This window comes from Melanaphis sacchari, unplaced genomic scaffold (assembly GCF_002803265.2).
Source record: "Melanaphis sacchari strain LSU unplaced genomic scaffold, SCAv2.0 Contig7_pilon_pilon, whole genome shotgun sequence".
Taxonomy (NCBI): Eukaryota; Metazoa; Arthropoda; class Insecta; order Hemiptera; family Aphididae; genus Melanaphis; species Melanaphis sacchari.
Window position 1 is genome coordinate 4,383,010 of NW_020271560.1, and position 18,380 is coordinate 4,401,389.

At 25.0% G+C, this 18,380-nt stretch overlaps 2 protein-coding genes across 5 annotated transcripts; one reads left to right on the plus strand and one right to left on the minus strand.

The window, feature by feature from the left end:
• Positions 1 to 3,516: 3,516 nt before the first annotated feature.
• Positions 3,517 to 11,154, plus strand: LOC112601893 (peptide methionine sulfoxide reductase). Of its 4 annotated transcripts, none has more exons than XM_025349758.1 (5): positions 3,517 to 3,716; positions 9,851 to 10,017; positions 10,082 to 10,196; positions 10,547 to 10,680; positions 10,751 to 11,154. In XM_025349758.1, the coding sequence occupies exons 2-5, from the start codon at positions 9,854 to 9,856 to the stop codon at positions 10,986 to 10,988; spliced, it is 651 nt and encodes a 216-aa protein (XP_025205543.1). In that variant the 5' UTR covers positions 3,517 to 3,716; positions 9,851 to 9,853; the 3' UTR covers positions 10,989 to 11,154. The 4 variants fall into 4 exon arrangements, with proteins under 4 accessions (XP_025205543.1, XP_025205541.1, XP_025205542.1 ...); XM_025349756.1 differs by lacking the exon at positions 3,517 to 3,716 and adding an exon at positions 3,747 to 3,887; XM_025349757.1 differs by lacking the exon at positions 3,517 to 3,716 and adding an exon at positions 6,455 to 6,530.
• Positions 11,155 to 13,592: 2,438 nt separating this feature from the next.
• LOC112601752 (sepiapterin reductase-like) lies at positions 13,593 to 15,038 on the minus strand. The gene is made up of 4 exons (XM_025349520.1): positions 14,742 to 15,038; positions 14,510 to 14,676; positions 14,092 to 14,318; positions 13,593 to 14,005 (listed from the first exon to the last, which is right to left on the minus strand). Exons 1-4 carry the CDS (start codon positions 14,934 to 14,936, stop codon positions 13,815 to 13,817), a joined length of 780 nt encoding a protein of 259 aa, XP_025205305.1. The 5' UTR covers positions 14,937 to 15,038; the 3' UTR covers positions 13,593 to 13,814.
• Between the last annotated feature and the right edge of the window lie 3,342 nt (positions 15,039 to 18,380).

An 18,380-nucleotide genomic window follows, 5' to 3' on the forward strand; every position in this document is an offset into this window, starting at 1 on the left:
ATTTATCACGTTAAACATTATCTTATAGCAGTGGTTATTTTCACGTCCGACGTGAAAGCATTTGTTTTCACTTCCTATCCTGTGATTGGTCGAATTATTGATAAGAAAAATATTGATAAAGTATTCAAATCCACATAATTTTGAATATTATAAAATACCCAAATGCTATTTATATACCTATTTTATTACCTACTTCTTGATAAAAAATAAAATACTGTTTTGATTATTGGTTATATATTGATAAAGCTCATAATTTTATGTAAATTTGTGTAAATTTGTTTTACTGACTTCGCAAAAATTTCAAAACCATAGTTTGGATTTCATATTAGCATTTACTCTAACACAAATAAAGTGTAACCATTCTAAACATTTGTTACAACAAATGAATTTAGTCGCAGCATCTTTAGCACATATAGGACAGATCTAAGTAGGTGCCAATTTTTTAATTTGAATGACTTGCTGGATTGCAAACCAACTTCCTTTCAATTATTATTGACTTATCCATAATCGCATTTAAAAACCAATCACATGGCAGGACGTGAAAATAACCACTGTGTAAAATAAAATACATATAACTACGAACAAGTGTGACGATTCCGTAATATAAATGTCGTTAGATCAAAACATAAATGCTATTAATATTATAGTCATAGTGTTCATTGTTCTATACTCATAGTCCATAGGGCATACTCCTTATAGTGGTTTAGAACCTTATTCTATAGTATAAGGTCTATGGAAACACTATATAGCGATTGATTAATAGATATAGATCCTTATGACTTACAAACATATAAGATTATCAGGTAAATCAGATAGTCTATTAGCATTATTTATAGAATAATCTATTCTATAATTAGGTAATGCTATTAGTATATTTGATAGAATAATTAAAATATACAAGGCATTTAAGTATGTATCCATACATATAGATAAAATATATATTTATTATTAACCATGGTGATACTACCTAAGATCTAAGTGACTATGAGTATGGATATATCCTTTATAGATATCAGATAATGGATAACTATGGATGCGATCCATTGGATGGTGTATGTTTTAAGTACGGCTTTTAATATGTTGTAGTCATTGTACCAATATTTGTACCTCACTATTCTTTACTCATGAGGCCATTGATCTAAAATCTAAAGTACCTATCACTTAGTTTTAATCCATGGTATCTAGAATTTAGATAGGTACTAAAAAAAAGTATCATAGGTAATAAAGATAACCTACGTCCTACAAATAAATAATTTTTCACCAAAAAAAGTGTCACTTTCTTATTTTATCATTTAGAATTACCTATATGTATTTAATATTGTTTTGATAGATAGTTAGTATATATCTAACTACACGCCTAAGATATTATAATAATCACAAAAAACCGTTTTACATTTATCGAGTAGGTTACCTATTATAAAAAATATAGTTCAAAATTTTAAAAATGTACAAAAAATTAAATATTAAAATCTGAATGCATAATTGAAATTATTTTTGTAAAGGAAAGACGTTTTAATAATATCTATAAGAATTAATACTTATTGAGAATAAATTTTCATTTGTAAAAGAAATTCAGTCAGGAATTAATGATTTAGTGATCCATTTCTTTTTGTTTTTTTGGCTCGTCGTTGCAAATTCCTAAAGACATTTAATTGTTTGATTGTGAGATCTTATATAGGTAAATAATAATATGTTTATTATAATTAATTGTAAGATTTATAGATAATGTAGTGATAATAATCAGGCAGTCTTATATTCTTATTTTTCAGTTAAAAAAGCACGTCACTACTTGAATAAATAAATATTGATATTTTCTTGTATGCTATTGTTTATTGCCTCAAACAGAGTTTCTGATTTGCTATCTGTCCACCTAGATTTTTCATAAAAATGCCACATTTTTAAACGAAAAATTTCTCCGAATATTTACTCTCCGAGAAATATCCTCTCAACGTAAAGTCTTAATTTCGCAAATAAACTTTCATATAGATCTCTACAATTAACTTCGATTCACCTATTTTTTTTTTTGTAGTTTATTTTTTATAAACATTGCTCATATACCTCACAGCTAACACATAAGTATAATTGTTTCAGTCCACATCTAAGCGTATTTTAATTTTAATTTATTTGTTGTTCACACCAATTAATGTATGTTATTTATTGAGACCAGTCAAAAATAAATCGCAAGGCACTTATAAACCATATTCGTGATTTCGTTAACCAATTATCGTTTTTTCATATGTAAACATTTTTATGGAATTTTAGATTCTGACTGGATCAATGAATTTATTATTTTTATAATATATACAATTTTTTTATGTACTGTATACGATAAAAAGTTGATAAAATACTTTGATTTTTAAATAACTGGAGGTGCATGAAATTTTCATCATACCTATATTTAAATTATAATTTTCTGCATGGATTACATGTTGTAAATGTCTGAATACACCCTTTTTTTTAATTCGACCCTTTTTGAGCTATTTATTGACATTTTCAGTTTTTAAATTATTTTTAGTTTTTCCAATGAAGTGTAGATAATAATTTTTTAACTGTGTTAAAAAGCTTGAAAATGTAATACAAGGTTCTTCATATATATAGTATTATTATTATAGTTATTTAAAATTATTAAAAGTTGCACGATTTTTTTATTTTTGTAAGTTCCTACCTATTTAATGAGTACAAATGTTGTAAAGATTCTTAAAAACCACGAAAATCTACTAGTAATCTTGTAGTTTAACATTTATGAAATGCTGAATTTTTATACCTAGCTAAAAATTAAGAATATGGTACAAAGTTTCTCATAAATAATTAATTGTTCATCATGTAGGTAATTAATAACATTTATAACCATAATTTTTTTTATAGACAAAATTTAGGTTTAGTTTTGTATGCAATTATATTTCATTAACCTATAATTTATTTTTATGAGGTTTTAAAAAAAAATATATAATATAAATGGTTTTATAACTTTTAAAATTCGTTATTAAAACGTTTAACTTGATTATTTATAGATTCAAATGGTTTAATATTTAGAAAATACTAAAATACTTTCGTATGCATTCAAAATTTCAGATGAAAAAAGACGTAGTAGTTTTCTAACTGTTGATAGCCCATATTCTGTGCTTAGTATCTACAAATCTTAGATCATATTATTTACATTATACATTCTAGTTTCTACAAGTAGGTAAAAATTATGTATAATATCATACTATGGTAGTATTGGTAGTATGGTCTGTAGTTAGTTTGTAGACTGTTGACTGTTGAATACAGAATCTGATGATGTTACGTGAGGATTTCATTTTTTAGTTACGCTAACGCTATCTACATTCAACATAGTACATCTAAGTTCGTACTAGTGGTCGTTAATGACAGTAGACACTGAACATATTTTAAGGAAATACCCCGTACACCCGCCAATCATGTCGTGACCACTGACCAGTCTTTACACTCATTCACTTTATCTTTAAAAAAATATGGTTTGTGGCATAGTATATAGATTAGGTATAATACTATTTTTTATAGTATTCATAATCAATGTTTCTACTTAATGCTATTTACTTTATCACGACATCTGAAATCAGTATTCACTGATGTTTAAACGTAAATGTGAACATGTCATATGTATGTCATGGTTAGGTATCCTTTCCCGATGTTCAATTATCAAGAGTTACCTACTTTTATAAACCTGTGTCTGTAAAAAAGTGACAAGACTCGTGGTTAGTTGTTGTATTTATATTCATTATTTAACCTAATTTATCAAAGACTGTATTAAGTTAAAAATTAAAAATCTACTTGTTAAATAACTTTTTTACATAAAATTGTATCGAACTCGGCCAAGTACATATATGTTTTCTAGAATCTTCAAAGTGTTTAACTCAAATATAAACGTAAGTTGTCTATGTATTTTTTTTATATTTTTACTTTGTGGACTTTGAGATTTTATTACTTAATAGATTCATTATCTGTACAAATAGATCACATAGTTAAACTTACCAATATTAGTGATAATATTATTGAATACCCTAGAAATTTTATATTTAAATAATGATCAATTAAACATTTATTATTTTTTTTCGTTATATAACAATTTAGAATGTGTAATTTTATTTTGCATATTTTTGAATTTTTTGCATTTTATTGCATTTTTGTTTACTTTGAACTTTTTTAACATGTATTGTATAGGTAATCTCAATTACTTTCTCCATTCCATTGATATTAAAAAAGTAATATAAAAAGTTATTGTCAACTCAAATTTGAATTTATTTGCTTAATTTCTTAATACAAATTTTTACCTATTTTGTGTAATATAGAAAATGAATAAATAATAGTTATTTTAAAATTAAATTTTTCCGCTCATTTAAGTATATTTTTTGGTCATTTTGCATTTTTTTAATGCATTATTGTGTATTTTTAGGTCATTACAATTCTAGATCTACTATAAAAAAATAAATTAAACAAGGAATAAAATATTTTTTTTCTTGACTTAATACATAAGTATGCAAGTTCTGTAATATTTTCAAATTCAACATGTTTGTAATTTTTTTCCTCATAGGTTAAGCTAGGTTTGTTTAGGATTGTTTATATGTTAATAGGTCAGTCAGTCTTAAGTGAAAAGTTCTAATTCTGAAGTAGTTTTTAATTATTTTAGTTTTAGTATAGCTTCTTTTGGCAGATACTGAGGTTGTAAGTGTTATATAATAATATTTGAAGAGAATCTTCAGTGTTAAGAAAAGCACTAAGCTTCGTCATTAAGAAAGTTTATGCTTATAATAAATAAAAGTATAAATATTAAATGAGTTCAATTTATCGAATATAATGTTCTAAAAATATTCAATACAGATTTTTGTATAAACTAGATAACAATTTCATGTTTTTGGTGTAAATACAAATTTAGTAGATTTGATAGATTATGTGTAAAGTACCAGGCTTTATTATAAGGTACAGTAGGAAATATATATATATATATTATTTATTTGAATGCATACAATCTGTGAAGATATTTACAATGAGCATGTTATATTATGTGCGAAAAGAAAAAAATAATAATGAACTGTAGGAAATATAAAGTTTGAACTTGAAAATATTAATAAGTTATTTTTTGTTTTATTAGATCTATTAGCAATAATATTTGTATAAAACCAACTTAATGTCTAGATAAAAAAAAAAAAAAAATTGATCGGTATTAAAAATAGCCTATAAGTTATAAACTAGCTTATTAGAGAAATGTTGATTATTGACAGACAGTGTCAGTGTTATATATTTTTGTTTAGTTATCACTTATCAAATATAAGAAAACCTTATAGCTATTACCTTTTGTGTTATTAACATAGGCGTAATTAGACCTTAAAGTTGGGGGGGGGGGCTTCAGCCCTAGAATTTTTATTATAAGTAAATTATTGGGAGGCTCTGCCCCCCATATCCCCCAAACACCTTACATTCATTGATTATACATGTAATATGAATGCAAATTAATATTTAACTATAAAACAAATAATAAACCAAGTGGTATTGAGGTTAAATATTTATGTATTAACATATTATTAAGTATTATTTTAGATATAAAGAATTTAATGATTTTTAGTTTATTGACAACTTCTTAGTAGGGAGTATTTGTTTAGTAAAAATTACACAACATGATACGTCTTACACAGGATCATTACATAGGTACAATAATATAGTTTAAATTAATATTTTTCCAAGATATTAATAAAAAAAATAAAATGATATTTTAAATTTAAGTTTAAAAATGTTACTATTATTGGTGGGAGTGTGGGACTAGGAATTATGATAGGGGGGCTAAAATTTATGTTGGAAGGACTAAGCTCCCCAAGTCCCCCCTAGTTATGCCTATGGTTATTAACTATATACATTTTGATAATCACCACTTATTTCTGACCTACCATTTAAATATTTCTAAAAACGTACTTGCTTTTTTCTATTACTATTTGAATTGTAATAATACAACAAGAAAGATAACTTCCTATTGAAGCTCATCTTCAGTAATACAGCTAAACTTATTATTTTCATTCAATATTATATCAATTATAGACTAAAGTTCAGGGATTTCCAAATTTTTTTATTCGAGGGCCATCTAAAATAAAAAAAACTCTTAGCAGACCAAAATGTATGAACACATAATTTTTAATTTTATAGAATTTTATATTCTTTTAAATATTTAAAAAATAATTCTTATAATATGTCTACTAAATAATTTCTGCTGATTAGTTTAAAACTAAAAATCATGTTATATGGTGTCTTCTAATGTTATATCTTGAAACAGTCATTAAATAATCAATTATTACATAAAATTATAATTATGCAGATTTTATTTTAGGCACTATATTTATATGTCTTGGTATAAACTTTCACCTATAATTTAACATACATTAATTAAGTGTAAGAGTAAAGTCCATATTCATGCTACATAAGACTAATTTTTTTATTATCTATAGTATTTTATCTGTAACTTTGTATGTTGAATAACGTAACCTAACATCTTAACTAGTTAACTACTAAAATATCTCAACACGGTAAGAAAAATATTACAATAATAAATATTAAATAAATATATAATTTTTTTAAATCTTAAATTTATTTTTGATTTGTTTTGATGTTAAACTTTTTATTCTTTTTTTCTATAAGTTAATAAAACCCTGGGTATTGACACCATTAAGGCATTATTTATAATAGGTATATACTCTGAATACACAACTTAATATTAATTTAAATAGTTTATAATATATATTGTGGCATGTGCTTTAACATTGCATTAACATTACAGAAAAATAATATTCTTTTATATTATAAACAATAATTAAAATAGTAAATTCTTAGTATAAAGAATTTCAAATTATTGAAAACATGTATTATGACAGTTTAATGAACTAATTTTTAATGTGAATAATTCTTTTCTTTTGTAAATTTGATCTATTTTATAATTTTAACATTAAATAACCTACTATTTTTCTATGTATGATTCCACATTTTTTTATATTATTTTAATGTATCAAAATAATTTTTTAGATAGAAATGGTTTTTAAATGTAATTACTGAAATATGAACAGTCATTAAATTTAATTGAAAAATATACATAGGTATATTTTGTGAATTATTTATTTATAAATATATATATTGGTGTACAATTCCATAAGTACCTAAGAAATAACCACATCATTTGTAATATTAAAGTTAAATTATAAATTTTGAATTTATTTGTTTTCAAAATTGAAATTTAGAACATAATTAGTAATTACAGTAGTCACTCGTTAATTCAAACCTCAATAATTCGAAAAACTTAAATCGAACTAAACGCCGAGTCCCTTGAGAAAACCTCCTATAATTAGAAGAAAATACATATATTCCGGTCCTTTCGATAATTCAAATTTCCTTAAATGCGATTATATGTAATTTCATATGTATATAAGTACATACATATAAAGAACCAATTAAAGATTGTGTACAATGTATTTGACGTACTCGTTATGAAACTAATAACGACGGTGATTAAATGTTATCGTAGTTTATAAATGTTATCGTACCTTACCTACCTAATCTAAACTTTTGTTAGGATTACCTCGATTTTTTGAGCAATCTGAAATGGATGAAAAAAGATACAATACAATTTTCAATGCTATCAGTAAGTTAGACAACGCTGTGGATCAGATTGTGGCCAGCAATTTATCACAAAAATAAAAACCAGATTTCTTTAATATGTAAAATATAATAATATAATAAATAAATGTCAAAATAAATTTAATATGTACATACATACAATTTTTTATATCTCTTTAATTTGAATTAATTTTTTTTCCTCGATTATTCGAACACTCGGTAAATCGATAACTTCTATGAATCTAATTTTTAACTAAGTCCCATGAATTTTGAATTATGGAGTGACTACTATAATTTAATTATACAATTTTATTATAATGGATTAAAAAAAAACTCACTGTCTAATAAATTCTGCCTTGTGCTATTTTATAAAAATTATATGTTAAAGTTCAATAACGAATTACGGAGTAAAAATTTCCTAGAATACAATATTGCCTGTATAGTATTTTTTTTTATAAGTTATTGAATAAATTTAGTGTAATCGAAAAGTCGTGCACATCAAAATAAATGTGTTTGTAAATAATTATTATGTCTTATTGAATTACTTAATCTTGTATTTATAAATATAAATAAAAAATATTCAAAATTAATTTATAAATATGCAATATATGTGTTGTACTACATCTTATATTCGAAATGGGTACCTTGTTCATTAATGTATGCACGACACGTTTTTATTACGTTTATGGTCAGTTAGTGGAGTAGGTATGTTAAATGTTTACATTAATTAAGTAAATCTTTATTCTTTGTTATGTGACTCTTCAGTTCATTCAATGTTTGTGGTCAGTTTTTATAAACCCTTTTTTTTAAATAATGCCACAATATTATATTGCTACAAATTGGAATCAACAATGTCCTTCGTCGAAATCAAGCAACAAAATAAACTGTTATAACTTATAATGTCTTGCCGTCAATAGGGCTATTATTTGAGACGTGATATGGCTACTAAACTGTCCAAACTCCAATTTTCTAACAAAGTAAAGGGATTTAGGACAGGGGTTTTTCGGTGGACCAAGTAAAATAAAATTCTGTTCAACAATAAACACCCATTGTTCTTGGGAAAATGACCTGTTTACGTAGTAATAATCAAAGCACGAATGGAATCGCCGTATTAATACATATTAGTATAACAATGACGTCAAGATTTAATGTCGAGTGTACCTGTAGTTTTATTTTACAATATCCGATTAAAATAATTCATTACAACTACTATTTACAATAATTTTATTTTTATGTGCGCGAATTTTTGATCACACTATATTTTTGAAATGTTTAAAAAATACATGCCTAATTATTATTTTTAATTAAAGATATAAAGATACTTAAAATTTATTAATATATCAAATTAAATATTGTGTAATTTCAAACATTATTGATCAAGTACATTAATTATTGAAAATAAACCTTGAATTACTTTTATAATATTAATAATGTCTAAAATATTTTGTTTTTTTTATCAATTATCAACATAATCCACATATATATTATTACAACATTTATATATTTATGTAAAAAAATTAAATTGAGTCATGTTACTCCTATAGTCCTATGTAGGTTTTTCACTCATTAAAAATATATATATTATTAATTTTTATATGAAATATAGTAGGTTTTACACATTCATACTTCAGAAAAAATTTAATTGTAAATAAGATATTAATTATATTTGTTGATTGTAATAGTACTAGTGGTAGTCATTTTACCAAAATAATTAAACTTAAGATTTTATTTTATTTCTTGGTTATTATGTAGTATCTTATTGAAGTGTTGTAGAAAAAGATTATTTAGTAATTGTATAAATTTTATAGTATAGTACTATATAATGAATCATTTATTTTCAAGTGTTTATGTTACATCACAAAACTAAGTGAATTGTTAGTTATCCACTTTTATCAGTTAATCTCAGCGATCATTTATTTTCCACCGCAACATTTACTTGAAATTAAATCATCCTTTCTCTTTATTTATTTGGCTTTAGATAAGTAATTATATTACATTTGAGTGAAGTTATTATCTTTTTATTTTGTTATTTGATATGGTCTACTTCAACTTTCAAGATATAATGATTGCAATTAAAAGATGTAGGTATCCTATTTAAACTACTAAGTTTTCATATTTTTGTTCATTGTAAATAATTCAATGTATATCATAAGAAGATAACATTATTTTTTCAATTAATAAAATTAATTGTTTATTAATATTCTTCTTAGGCATTATACATTTTGTTTTATTTCTATAGAAAATGGAACCATTACATTATCTTAATATTCCATCTGAAAAAGCAACCTTTTCTATGGGCTGTTTTTGGGCTCCTGACAGTCTTTTTGGCTCTACTCCAGGAATTATTACTACAAGAGTTGGTTATGCTGGTGGATCTGAAGGTTTTATTCCTACATATAGAAACATGTAAGTTAACAATTTTGTAAAAATCTAAGATGTTTGATGAACTAATAATTCTATCTAATTTTAGTGGTGACTATACAGAAGCCATTCAATTACAATATGACCCAAATACTGTTTCTTATTTAGAGTTATTGAAAATGTTTTGGGATCATCATGATCCTACTGCAAAGTTTAAAAAGCAAGTATGTTTTCATAATTTTATACTTAGTACTTAATTTATTTTGAATAAGTATTTACAATGCATTTAGTAGGTATTTAAATATTAAATAATTAATATTTTTTTATTATATATATATCACCAGATTGAGGAGAGGAGTAATCTAAGGCACATGCCCCCAGGCGCTAGTCATAAAGGGCGCAAATTTCTAATTATATAATAAGTAAAAAAAAAAAAAGGTTATTGATATAAAATGATGCCAATTTCATATTTTTCCCCGGGTTAAAAAAATGTTAGATCCAACTACGTATATATAATATGTATATTTTTATATTTATTTAATTATATTTTACTAAAACATTTGTTGATTTTTAGTATTCGTCATTCATATATTATCATAATGATCAACAAAAAGCAGAAGCCGAGCAGACTCTGAATGAGAAAAAAGCTAAAGGTCTTGATATTCTGACCAAAATAGAACCTGCTGGTCAATTCTTCAATGCTGAGGAGTAAATATCATTAATTTTTTATAAACTATATTTTATTTAAAACAAAATTGAGTTTAATTTATGTATTCAGTTACCATCAAAAATACCGATTGCAACAACACAAAAACCTGTGCAATGATCTTGGTCTTAAGACTGGAGAAGATATGATTAATTCTCATGTAGCTGCTAGATTAAATGGTTATGTTGTTGGTCAAGGAGGAATTGATCAATTTGATTCAGAAGTTTCAAAGTTAAGATTAGATGAAGCAGCAATTAAATACATAAGACAATTAGTGATTAAATACGAAGGTCAAGGATTACATTGCTGATAAAAATTATTTTATTTTTGTACTTTAAATTTTTTTCATGGAATGTATTATACTATGTAACTATATTGTTTGCACTTTTAACATACTAAAATTGTGTAGAACAATTAATGTTTTCTAACAAACCGATAATTGAGTATTATACATTATAATATACACGTATGATGAATTGGTGTTATAGTTTTATATTAATATTGTGTAAAATCAGTTTATTCAAAAAATAATAATATCAGCTATAATAAAATCTATTTATAAAAAACTAATCGTCCAACCTTAAGTTACGATAAAAATTTTCTGAATAAAAGAAAATAATATTTAATTTATTGATTGTTATTTAAATGTATAATAAAAAACAATATCTGTATGTTTTTAGTTTATAGACTCAAAAACTACTTGGCCAATTTTGACAAAAGTTTCATGCATTATTCTCAGAAAATAAAGATATTAAGAAAGTTTAGAGTTGTTTAAATCATGTTGGAAAATATTCAAAACATTATATCCAATCTACCATAGGTGGATTGCCCATCTTGGTTGAATTAGTTTGCAAAGTGAGGTATATCAATGTCGATTCATCAATAAACTTGAGTAGGTATACTAAAACCAAGATATATTTATAAAGCGCATTAATTCATATTTATCTTGTACCAGACAAAGTTGGGTTATACAACTGGCACTGTAAAAAATATATTTTGTAGTTTCATGAGTCTATATTGTTATAAACATAAGCATCAGGAAGCAAAGAATAAAAAAGAGTTCAAGAATTTAGTTAATATAGCCAGATATTAAGTTGTTTTATTATACTTTAAATGAAAGATAATTTTGAAGTTAAATAAATGCAACTATATGCATGCATCTATGAACATTTCATGTATATTATTGATTACTCAAAGGTTAAAGATACGTTTTTAATTAGCTAAACATTTTCAAAGTTTTATTTTATCCACTCTAAAAACTTCTAGAAAATTTAAAATAACAATTCTGCAATATAAGTTATACCTAATAGATAAAAAGCAATAAAAAAAAACATAGAAAATAGGTTTTATTTGAGTTTGAGTATGATAAATTCTAGCCTTAAAATGTTTACATTTTAAAATTAAAATTTTATTGTATGTTTTAATAATTAATTATATTATATATTTATTAATTTATCTAATATTTAGTTATTTATTTGAGTTGAGAAGATTAATCTAGAAATGTATGATAAATATTATATACTTACATTTATAACTCCAATTGTAATTACTTAAAAGTTTAATATACCATTAATATTTAGTAAAGTATTATATTCATGCTTATAAAACTTCATTTTCAGAAAAATATTACAATTATTTCTTACAAAATTATGTTGTTAATAAAAAAAAGATACTAATAGAATGTATTAACAAACAAAAGGGGAACAAAAACATGAAATTGCAAATTAAATAAAAATACTGATTTTTATGAAAAAAGAAATAATAATATTAGGTTATTTAATATGTATACATAATAGTTTCTTTTATCAAGCAATAAAATAATTCTAGTGGCTAGGCATGGCGCGTTGGCTGCTTCTAGTTGTGGAATGCAACTAAGAGTAAGTAATGGCCACAGCTACTAGCTCCCGGATGGGTGACCACTCGGGATCATAGTGGTTAAAAACCTTGCTACACATACCACAGTTCATAACCCCTACAAATAGCTAATGGCCCTAGTTGCCTGGCTTAAGTTCAATAAAAAAAAAATAATAATTCTAGTCATTCTATAAAATTAATTTAGGAAAAAATTGCTGCTATCATATAAAAAGGTAGTAAAATAAAATATATTAGAATTTTATTTTCTAAACTTTTCAAATATTTTATAACTGTTTTATTAATATTTGTATTGCTGTTAGTATTTCGTAATGTCTAGACTCTAGAAGCTATGAAGATATTATTTTTATTATTATTATTAACACTACATGAAAAATGCAGAAGAAAACGTTGGATCAATCTTATATTGGAAAAAGATATTAACTGTAGACTATTCATTGCTGCTGAAGAATTACAGAAAATTGACTTGAGATTTCTTGAATTCTATAGAATGAGAAAAGAAACTAACCTTGAATTAAAAGAAATTATTTGTCTTGCTTTTTGTTATACAGATATTAATATGAGGGAAAGTGTAATTTTCACGTGAGTTTGTAAATAATTATATATATTATTTAGGTAGTACTCCAAAATTTTAACCTGTGTGCTTAATATTTCAGTGAGTACTTCATTCCAAGATTTTTATCACATTTTTTTTTGGAGTAGCTTTTTAATGTGTAGTTGTATAGCTTGGAATGTTTTTCTATTTCATGCACAAATTTTATATTACATTTTTGTTGCATAATAGACAATACAAATTTGATACAAAATACAAAAATAAATTGCAGGTAACTTTGATGCAACTCAATCAACCACGAATAGTTGTCAGTCAATTAGTTGCCCAATCTCCAAGTATCTAAGCAATTACAGTTTCTTTTGGGTCTAAATTATAATTTCAAATAATACTTCCAATTTGAAGGAGTGAAGGACCTCATTCCTCAAGTTTAGTTCAATAATTCATATACAAATGACTAAGATATAAAAAGATGTGTATATTATGCTTTGTTTTAACAATTTCGGAAAATTGAACTAGAGGTATTTAATAATGTGTACTACACTATGTATAACAATATAATCTTATTTATGCATAAATTATTATCATATTAAGCTAAAAGAGGAATTCTTTTCTTCCAAAATAAATTAAAAATAGTAAACGATACATATTATAATAAAAATAACTTAAAAATAATAATACATATGTTAATAAAAAGTTTCACATGGAATAAAATTATCTATCATAATAATCAACTCTACCACCACTTTTATAACTTCTCATAGCTAATACGTTCACTAATTTTTGACAAGTGTCTTCAACTTTTACAATATATTGTTTTTGCTGTCCACTTGTAAATTGTTCACGTACTACTTCATCTTTTGAATTCAAACTTATATTTTTATACATATCCGTCAATACAGGGCCTAAAATAGAGTAAAAGTAATCTTATTTAATAAGAACTAATAATAATATATAAAATATTTATATTTATAAGTAAAAAATTTTATACCTGGAGAATAGCTAAGAATGTTCAATGTAGGGTTTTCTAAAGCCAATACACGGAAGAACATTTCTCTACTAGCTTTACCAACACAATAATATCCAACTGATTTAAATGGTTCAATACCTAATAATGAAGTTATATTGACGATACATCTTTCAGCTGTATCTGAATTGAACTTAGATAAAAATACACTTGTTAAACAAGTTACTGAATATAAATTCAACAACATATACCTAAAAAAAAAAAAAAAAAGAAATTTTTAATTTGAGACTTGATTATTATTATTTGATAACCAGAGGAATCAATAAAATAAATATTCATGTGTGTTCAATATTCTAATTAAGTCAAATATACATTAGTACAATTTGAATAGGTTCCTTTTAAATTTAAACATTTTAACTTCTAACAAAAAAAAATTAATTACTTGTTCCATTCATCAGGATCATTCATATCAGCTGCGAGATGATCCAGATTACCTACTGACCCAGCGTTATGAATCAATAAAAATAATTCATACTTTGTTGAATCAATAGGTTCAACAATTTTTTCAAACATTGTTGCGTTGGAGTTAAAGAAATCCACGCTATAATACTAATATAAAAACCATTTAAAACTTAGTAGGAGAAAAATAAAATAGGTACTTATGTTCTATATACCTCTACCAAAATGTCACTGTTTTCTTTGTTGACCATTTCTTTGGTTTTTTCTAGACCATTTGTATCTCTAGCCATAAGAACAATGGTCGACTCTGGGATCAAAAGTTTACCAATTTCTACAGCTAAACACTGTCCTATACCTTTGCTGGCGCCAGTCAAAATGACACAAGTACGACGACTCCAAAACTCATTCATCTTGAGTATCTTGTTCGATTAGTCGTTGGGTTTCAATTGTAGATAAAGGCTGTTCTGGATTGATCCAAGCAGAAAGTCCTGAAGGTTGAGTAACTGGCTGCTCGTTTTCAAACACTATACTATCTGAATCTACCAAATGTTCTAAACATGACTTGCGAGCTTCACACAGTTGATCGACAATTTGACGACGTTTTGTATTATCGGACTGTGAACTGTTCTTTAGTTTTTTCAATTTTCGCTCTATTGAACATTGATGGTATTAAATATCAAATAATCAGTATATATTGTAATCTGATGCAATGATTACATAACACTTATTTGTATTACGTAATAACGATTAATGACAACCCTACAGATGTGTACTATATATTAGAAAAATAGAGAGATGACTTACCTAAACGCTGTAAGTATTCTTCTTTGTCGGGCAGTGGTTGGAATGATTGCTGGTCGGTAGTAAAATTATTTTCGAATTGAAAATCTACTACATCTGTTGTTAGCTGTGGCCAAGGATCTAATGTCTCTAATTCATTCGACATGCAACAAGAGTCCATCACGGATAATATGGCATTGTATTGTACAATAAATTATGTGTATAACGTATACTCTTTAATAATGTACCTAAACGTAAATTAGTAATAACTAATAATAAGTAGTTAGTAAGTAAATTATTTTATAATTCCACTATGAAATTATCATGAGCTGGCAGCTTTCCAATTGATAATCAGTGTAGACGATAGGTGGTTAGTGTGATTAGGAAATAGTTAATAAGAGTATGGGTGGATTATTGTAAGTTGGTTGCTTTTAGAAAATATCGTTTACTCAATTCGTTATATACTTTTACTGTGCTTTTATTTTCTTATATTTTGTGGTAATAATGATATTGTGATAAGTGATGACTGATAATACAATTTGGAAATGACATTTTAAATACTTAGTGAGCGTCTATAATCTATACAAATATCTATTTTACATTTTATTTTAATTTTAAATTTAAATAATTAATCATAGAAAATGACAATTTAATTAGAAGGTATTTTTTAATCTATCAGCCTATATATTATATTTATTTTACTATTGTAATATTATAGGTAGTTTTTTTTTTAATATTAATAAAATATCAATATGGGTATCAGACTCTTAATCTTGAGGTCGTGCTGATTGAAGGTTTGAGCCCCATGTTGAGCGCCACCTATAGATTTGCGTCGTTCATAACCGTACACTTTCAAAAAAAGGTCGTCGTTCAAAACTGCGCACTTTTATATTTTAATCTCGCATATTTTCCCCAAATTAAATCATTCAATACCGCACACATTAATATATATCAATAACATATACATTTATCTAAAATAACATTATCGTTTAGTACTGCACTATAGTTAATCATATTAATCAAAATCATAAAATCTGAAACTTAATTTAGACTCATACGAAACAACCACGTAAACCGCAGGGAAAAAGAAAATATTTAAAATATTTAAGTATTTTAAATTTATATAATCGTTTCATGACCTAGGAAATTAATTTAATTGATTATTTAAAAACATTAGGGTGTAAATTTATTTCAATTTAATTGTATATATATAATTATTTTTAATTTATGCTAAATTATTTTTTTAAATTAATTTTTTACAATAAAATATGCTCAATTTTTAATTTTTAACTGTAAATTAAACGTGTGCGGTTTCGAACTATTAACCTTTCAAATTTATCTTTTTAACAATAGAATAAATATGTGCAGTATTGAATGGTGTAAAATGTGCGGTTATGAACGGTAAGTGTGCGGTAAGTATGTGTGGTCAAATATTTATGTACATATTTATTTATTTAATTATACGTAGGTAATTTATTATTCAATTATTAATATAATGATATATAAACTATTTTACTATCTTCCAATGTTTATGTGTAAATATAAACACATAATATATAGGTAATAGGATTTAATATTATTATAAATTATCTTATCCTAATATAACTGCAGTCCTTTACTCCTACACCATGGCTGTACATGACCGATGAACAAAGGAAGCAAAAATAGGTATAATGTTAATTTATTTATTATTTAATATTGGACAAAATTACTTGTGTATTAGAAAATAAATACTATATTTTTTTATTTATTAATATAATTGTGTCAATATACCAAGTATTTTTACAATGTTACTATTTTACAGATTACAGATTATAATATTATATAATGTATAATAGTTTTGGTTAGCTATGAGTCTGGATCAGAATCTGAGGTTAAGGTGTTTTCATTGGGATCTAGTAGAATGTCCTGAGGTAGTCGAGTTTTGAGTCTTAGATTTATGAATCTTTTACCGATGTTGTAGTGACGAGCTCCGTCAGGTGTGGTAGGCCTGTATCGTTGTGTAGTTGTTTGTTTCTCATAAACCAAGGGGCCTTTAGTGCTAGGAATTTATTTTGAAGGATTTGTAATTTTTAAATTTTTTCTTTTGAGGCAGCTGCCCATACTGGACAAGTGTAGGTTACTAGTGGTCTTATTATTGCTGTGTAAAGGAGTATAGAGGGCATTTCATTTATATGGTAGAGCTATGATTTAATAGAGGGTATAGTATTCGTAGCCTTGTGTATCATTGGTTTAATTTCTTGTTAATGTGTATTTTCCAGCTTAGTTTTTCATCAAGGTGCAGGCTCAGATATTTTACTGAGTCGTCTTTGTTGTTCCAGTAGATTTATTGTTTAAAAAAATATGATATATTAAAATAGCTACATAAATTGAATCTGCTACGTCTTATTACAGTCTGAGATAAATGCAAGAAGACTAGTGTCAAGTTAAAACATATGGGTATGGGTGTATTCTGAATCGAGATTAAGTTTTTTAATTATGGTCATAATATGTATAATAGGAATTATGATAATACAGTTACTATTGTTATCTTGAAAATAATTATAATGAATGAATACTATTACAGGAGGTTGAATTAATTTTGTCAAAAATATTGCATTTATTATATTATTTCCTAATATTAAAATTTAAATTGTAACAGTATATTATAGACTATAGTATATATTTATATCATACATTATTGTTATTAACTTTAAGTCTATACCGGCTCATCGTAGAATGGTATGAATAAGTACGAGGTACCTATAAATAAAATCGCTAAATTTAGAAAGAGAATTTTGTCTACATTTTAAAGTTTTTTAAAAAAGATGAAAATTTTAATATCATGTCTAAAAAAATTAAGTTACACATTAAATTTTAAATACAGAAAAGTAAAAATATAATCTAAATAGTTTTAAAATGTCACAATTATACTGTGCTTATAAAATATAATGATATACATATAAATTTCAAATCCCCACAAAAAAATATTTTTTAATTATAACAAAATTACTCAAATCATTATTCTTCATTTAAATATTTAATTCATCTAATTTTTAATTTTTAATGTCTATTCCAAAAAATGATTTTAAATT

What these genes read in the sequence shown, in the direction of transcription:
- LOC112601752 (XM_025349520.1), bottom strand. Translation starts at nt 14,936, where the DNA reads ATGAATGAGTTTTGGAGTCGTCGTACTTGTGTCATTTTGACTGGCGCC. An exon ending in ACAGTGACATTTTGGTAGAG is followed by an intron (nt 14,677 to 14,741) that starts GTATATAGAACA and finishes TTTTTATATTAG; the next exon opens with TATTATAGCGTGGATTTCTT. An exon ending in CATTCTTAGCTATTCTCCAG is followed by an intron (nt 14,006 to 14,091) that starts GTATAAAATTTT and finishes ACTCTATTTTAG; the next exon opens with GCCCTGTATTGACGGATATG.
- LOC112601893 (XM_025349756.1), top strand. Translation starts at nt 3,846, where the DNA reads ATGTTTTCTAGAATCTTCAAAGTGTTTAACTCAAATATAAAC. An exon ending in TGTTTAACTCAAATATAAAC is followed by an intron (nt 3,888 to 9,850) that starts GTAAGTTGTCTA and finishes TTATTTCTATAG; the next exon opens with AAAATGGAACCATTACATTA. An exon ending in ATTCCTACATATAGAAACAT is followed by an intron (nt 10,018 to 10,081) that starts GTAAGTTAACAA and finishes ATCTAATTTTAG; the next exon opens with TGGTGACTATACAGAAGCCA.